Source organism: Oryzias melastigma, linkage group LG13 (genome assembly GCF_002922805.2).
Source record: "Oryzias melastigma strain HK-1 linkage group LG13, ASM292280v2, whole genome shotgun sequence".
NCBI lineage: Eukaryota > Metazoa > Chordata > Actinopteri > Beloniformes > Adrianichthyidae > Oryzias > Oryzias melastigma.
Window position 1 is genome coordinate 32,302,591 of NC_050524.1, and position 5,750 is coordinate 32,308,340.

Here is a 5,750-nt window from a genome sequence, read left to right on the forward strand (position 1 = left end):
TGACTTTAGAATCCAAATTTCTTATAAATAGTGTCCGGTCCGCTTCTTCTTCTATTCCCATCGTAGCTATGCCAGCGGGGAAACGCTCCTGTCAAAAGGAAAACAAACACGCTTTGCTACACCGGAAGGCCTGCTTTCACTGCCGTAAGTCGGTACTTTCAGTCGTGAAGATGTCGTGCCTTGCTGTTTATCCATCTTTGTCTGAAGGTTTCTAGGGATGAAGCTTTAGGGAGAAAGAAAATCTGTAAAATTACATTTAGTTACTTTTTTCAGAAGAAAATAATTACTGAAAAAGCAATTACTATATATATATATATATATATATATATATACATATATATACATATATATATATACATTTTAAACCCACACGATGTTCAATTAGTTTTGACAGTATCCTACAAAATTTGCAATTCATATGTCATGTAAGTAAGTTTATTATATATATATATATATATATATATATATATATATATATATATTTCAAGCAATAGCATTGAGCCTTTAATTTTGGTAGAAAAGTTTACATAAAATGATCACTGTGTCCATTAAATCTGCATCAAAATTTTAGCTGCCATCAAGTCTATTGAATAACCTAATGTACACAGTGTTAGAATAATAGCTCTTTGCAATTTGAAGGGGATTATATCTAAATTTGAATTCATTTATGATGCCAGAATCTTAAAAAAAAAGTTTGAGTAATATTATAGTAGCTAAGAGAGCTTAGCAGAAATTGAACAAAACAGAGTTGTTTTGCCCCGAAATCCAAAATGTTCCTTCTGGTGTTAGTCAAATATTTTAGTAACACAGTTTAAATGGAATTCAGGGAAGAATATACTGTTTAAGTCTTTACTTGCTCATGACCACTAATGAGTTGCCTAAAAAAAATAAGTAAAACATATTTTCTTACTGCTTTTTTAAATTTGTATGTTTTTTTTAATATTATTTGTATGATCATTTAACCACTCGTTTTCTCGTTGGTTACTTTTGTTCAGTGCTGTAAATCCTTTTAGTCAGTTGCAGTGACTCTCCAGGGGCGCCAGAGGGCAGCATTGATCCACCAAATTGGAGGGAAACTCAGCATTTGTTCAGGTTTACTTCTGTGGGTTCAAGATAGTTGCTATGCAGTATAGAAGGAAAGGCATCAGAGGTACCTAATGTGGTAAAAAGGATTGGTTTCTATTGTTAGGAAAATATTGTTTTTTTTTTCATATTTTTCTCTCAGGCTTTACATAATAGATTTTCCACAAAAAATACAAAATGATTTTTAGAGACGTTTGCTTTCAAAGCGTTCTTTTTTATGCCAAAAAGGAAAAGACAAAACAAACAAACAAACAAAAAAAAACATATTTGTGGTGCTTAACTTATTTGTCCTTTGCTGGAAATAATCAGAAACATATATATTTTTGGAATACAATAATAAACTGCTAATGCACAATATCACTAAATCATTTTCTGCAGACCTGGCTTTGCAAACTGAAACATCTCATAAAAAATTATATCCGATCAATGAATACCATCATATGTCAATAAATGTCTTCACATCCATTATTTCCAGTCAACCTTTTAAAGTTTAATATGTGGTGAAAGCTGTAAGGATGTTTGACTGTATCAACATTAACAACTTTCTATGTTAATGATTTAATGTTTTATAAACTATGATCTAAAATTTTATAGTTTATTCAATTTTGCCTTATTTTATTAATGTGTGTACATATTTTTTATTTATCAGCATTTATTTCTCTAAATCTCCAGACTTTCTCCAAACTATTTCTACCTCTGTCCAAACTATTTCCATGACTCTCCATCAAACACCCACATTAAGAATGGAACCTGCGGGATTCATGCCTCGGCCGAGACTCGCGACACAGTCTGAACCGCTCCATGAATCAGTCACGCGGTAGTGCCAGGCACCCATGGACGTCATCATTTTCAGCTCCTCCCCTAGTAGAAGATAGCCTTGATAAGCGCGTCACGGAAGCTCCTCCTCCAGTACTCAACACACGCCTCGATACAGAACGTCACATCACTACGATGAGTTGTGCTAGCATGTCTTGTCCTTTCTTCCCCAGCAGTCTTATACTGGTATACTTGGTAGTCTTAGTTTGCAGGCTTTGTTTATTTGTTTTCTTTAGGTATTTTTGGTTAGACAGCCATTAGCAGGGAGCTGCTGACTCTGACAGGATTTCCTTTATATAATAAACTGTGTTCCCTTTATTCTCATTGTGTCCCTTTTTGTATTTTTCCACCATAGACCTGAGCCAGCTTTACCCATAGGGACGCATCAGTCACACAAAGTGAGAACCAGCTACAAAATGGACTCACCAGCAATAACCTCAGTTTTTGTGCCGACTTGACCATATAATAATATAGACAAAGACTGAATGGGGGCAAAGCTTCAGAGCGGTGAGGAAAAGTGACGGACAGGACCCCCAAAAACATCCCGCCACCGACATGGATGAAATCTTAGAGCCATTAAGCCTCACAAGGCAACTGTAATGGGGCCACAGTGGCCTGGGGGCGTTCAGAGGATCTAAAGCTATTTACTGGTGGCTGCGGTCCCACCCACTAACACCAATCTTTCCCTCCAATGTGTACACCCCCCCCAAACATCCTTCCTTCCTTCTGTCCATTAATATTTATAATTCATGCAAAAATGAAGTGATTCAAGATCATTAAATGCGCATGAATATTTGTCGGATGAAAGTTTAATTAAGCCATCCCTCTTTGGCGGCGTGATGTCACGCCGCAGCTTCCGTTCAGTGCATCCACAGCACAAAGCTTAATGGCCTATGTCTTTTTAAGTGCTCCTCGGTGCTTACCCAGCAGCTTCCTCAACCTGCACACGAGCTTCGTTTACACCTCCCCACTTCAGGCTTTTGATAGCGTTGCCGTTGGAGGGTTTTGTTTTGTTCCAGTAGCAATGTGCGGATCAATCACACTTTATTCAATACAACGGGAGAACCACTTCTGCGGTGGGCGTCATTTATTATTCAGGACTGCGGACAATGGAAAACCAACAGGCTCGTTTTCAGATTTCAAAAGCTTAATCCAGTGTTAACTGTTTCTTTAACAATGTTGTGTCTGCACAGGAAGAGAAAACAAAGTAATGAATGAAACTTTTACTTCTGCAAAACTTATTTAAAAAATCTGACTTAAAAAAATGAAGTGTTAAAGTCCCTCTCTGATGAAAATTCTTTGAGTTTTAACATGTTTGTGTGACATTTTCTCATGAAAGAGAACAAATGTAATAAGAAATCCTTTCATTTTTGTATTTCTGAGTATTTCTCCTTTTACATCAATAAAACTGTCTTGGACAGACTCTGAATGAATGAATGATCTTCTTTCCATCAACAGCTGTGCTGCACATGCACTAAACCCTCATCTGTTCCTAGTGTCTAGTTCAGGTTCTGGAGAAGAGAAGATGGTATCTTCACATTGACTGCAGTCAAATGAGCCGCCGTTCACATTTCTGTGGTCAAATCAGCATCACTGGATTTTTGGTGTGAGTTTCATCCAATACTTACGGTAGCAGGACTGAGAACGCTGGAAAATCTCCACCAGACTCCACGGAGCTTCTTGATGTGACCACGGAAATGTGAACGGCGGCTCATTTGACCGCAGTTGGAAAGGATTGTAAATCAATGAAAGAGCATTTTGATGTTAGCTTTGATTATTTTATCAAGAACTCTGAGAAACCAATGATTGAATGTATTGATCACAGTCAATAAACATTGGAGAATTAGCTAAAAGAGTCTTTGGTGAACTGGAAGGAGAAAGAATCAGGATTTTGGAGGAAGTTCTGTCCATGAAGATCTTCACTTCCTCGTCCCAGCTGACATCCGGATCAGAACCATACGGCTGGACGTTACGGATATAATGGACATTTGAATGTAACAGAGGAGAAAATTTACGCTAGCGAGACTCAGAGCTATCATAATCAGACAGGGGGGGAATCAAAAGCCACGCCCCCTCAGAGGAGATTTTGGAAACAGAGGCTTCAGATCAACATGAAAAATGTATTTTTAAGACATTTAGGTTGTGGGATTTTTATTAAAAACGTCATAATCATAATTAAAACACTACTGGGAACGTTTTCTTTAAATAAAAACATTGTCATGGGGGACTTGAAGATTAAATGTTCTAGTTTCTCACATCTGAACGTCTCACCTGCAGATCTCTAACTGCAGCTCCACATTGGCAGCGTGCCGCTCTGTGTCAGCACTCTCCTGAAACAAAAAAAAGAAATTCGCATGAATGATGTCCAAACCGCTGCTTTTTCTGCTCTGTCTTTGCAACATGCTCGTTATTCCAATATCGGTGCTGCATGTTGCCGCTGTCCTGACATGCTGTGACTTCATTTTCATTTGTGCTACACCCCCCCCCCACCCCTCACACAAACAGGCATTAAGGGAGAGATCCATCCTGTTGCTACAGTGCTGCAGTGCTGAGTAGCAGTATCAGGAATGGAGGGAGGGAAAAGTCTGGCAGCGACCCCACGACACAAAACGGGGACTGCGGAAGACCACACCAGAACTCTCTTGACTTCACTCCCTTTCTCTGTACTTTAACCAAAGCAGAGAGTTTCCCCAATCTCTGTCTGCAGAGCACGTTCACATTTAAGATTAAAAAAAAAAAAGCTCATTTGTTGCATTAAAGGGAGCTTTGTTTTGCATCCAGTGATCACAACTCCTCCCATTACCCCAACCCCTCCGGCTGTTCCAAGAAGTGAAGTGTCAGCGGATTTCAGACAGCTATAGGTTTCACCCTGTGCCTGTCTGTTCAAGAGCAGAATAATGCCCTTTGCCAAAAGGTGCCATATGGAGGATGCTTTATGGCTGAGGGACGGAGGAGAAACGGCTCCCCTGAAGGAGTAATTAAGAAATGGATCTCTATGGTATAGAGTTCATTGCATCACTAGAATTCCTCAATTCTTCCAGTTTTTTTCCCAATGCTCCATAAACACCTTTATGAAAGATAATGAGCTTAAAAAATGTTTTGAAAAAACAGAACTCATAATTCTACTTTCATTCGGGGAAAAGCCGATTGCTCTTTGAAGATTCTCATCACTATGGTAATCAGCTGTTCTGAGCGTGTTGTGCCAGCTTCTCGTGATGCAATTAGCTGGATTAACATGCAAACTTCAAGAGTCAAATTTGAATTTGCACCCAAGTTCAGACATGAGCTCCATCTGATGCAACGGCAAAAGAGAACGCACGCCGCTGTCAGTCACATCACTCTGTGCAATCTCTGGATGTTTAGGAAATAAAACTGGAAAGGTTTCTACTGAACAGAATCATCTATTCAGACAGACTCGTCTGGATTTCAACATTTTACTGAGCAGTTATGACATTTTAAATGTGGTGAACCCTAAATAATTATCTGTATCATGCCTAATACACACTATTTCAATAGCATGATCTAAACTTAACTTAAAATTCCCATTGTATATAAAATTCCATGTTTTCTCTGCTACAGTTCATCATCATTCCACTAGGGGCAGTAGAAGGGCTTTTCCTGCTTATTTCAAAATGGCTGCCTCCGTGAACTCTCAAAAACACTTTTAATTGATACAAATTTCAAAACTTTATGATGAGAATAACTCATCTTTTGCTATTAAATTTTTGGAACGACTACTTGCTGTACTGAAAGAATAAAAAAATAGTTCATAATGACTTCTAACCCTAGAAAACGTTTTATCCAAATACTAAATTTTATCCGATACAATATACCTAATAAAAGGTATTTGT

At 38.2% G+C, this 5,750-nt stretch overlaps 1 protein-coding gene across 1 annotated transcript in view; it reads right to left on the reverse strand.

Annotated features, from left to right (window-relative positions):
* rbm7 (RNA binding motif protein 7) overlaps positions 1 to 165 on the reverse strand; it is a 10,707-nt gene extending 10,542 nt beyond the window's left edge. Inside the window, exon 1 of the mRNA XM_024276404.2 lies at positions 1 to 165. Within this exon, the coding sequence (XP_024132172.1) occupies positions 1 to 61 (61 nt within the window). The 5' untranslated portion in view covers positions 62 to 165.
* Between the last annotated feature and the right edge of the window lie 5,585 nt (positions 166 to 5,750).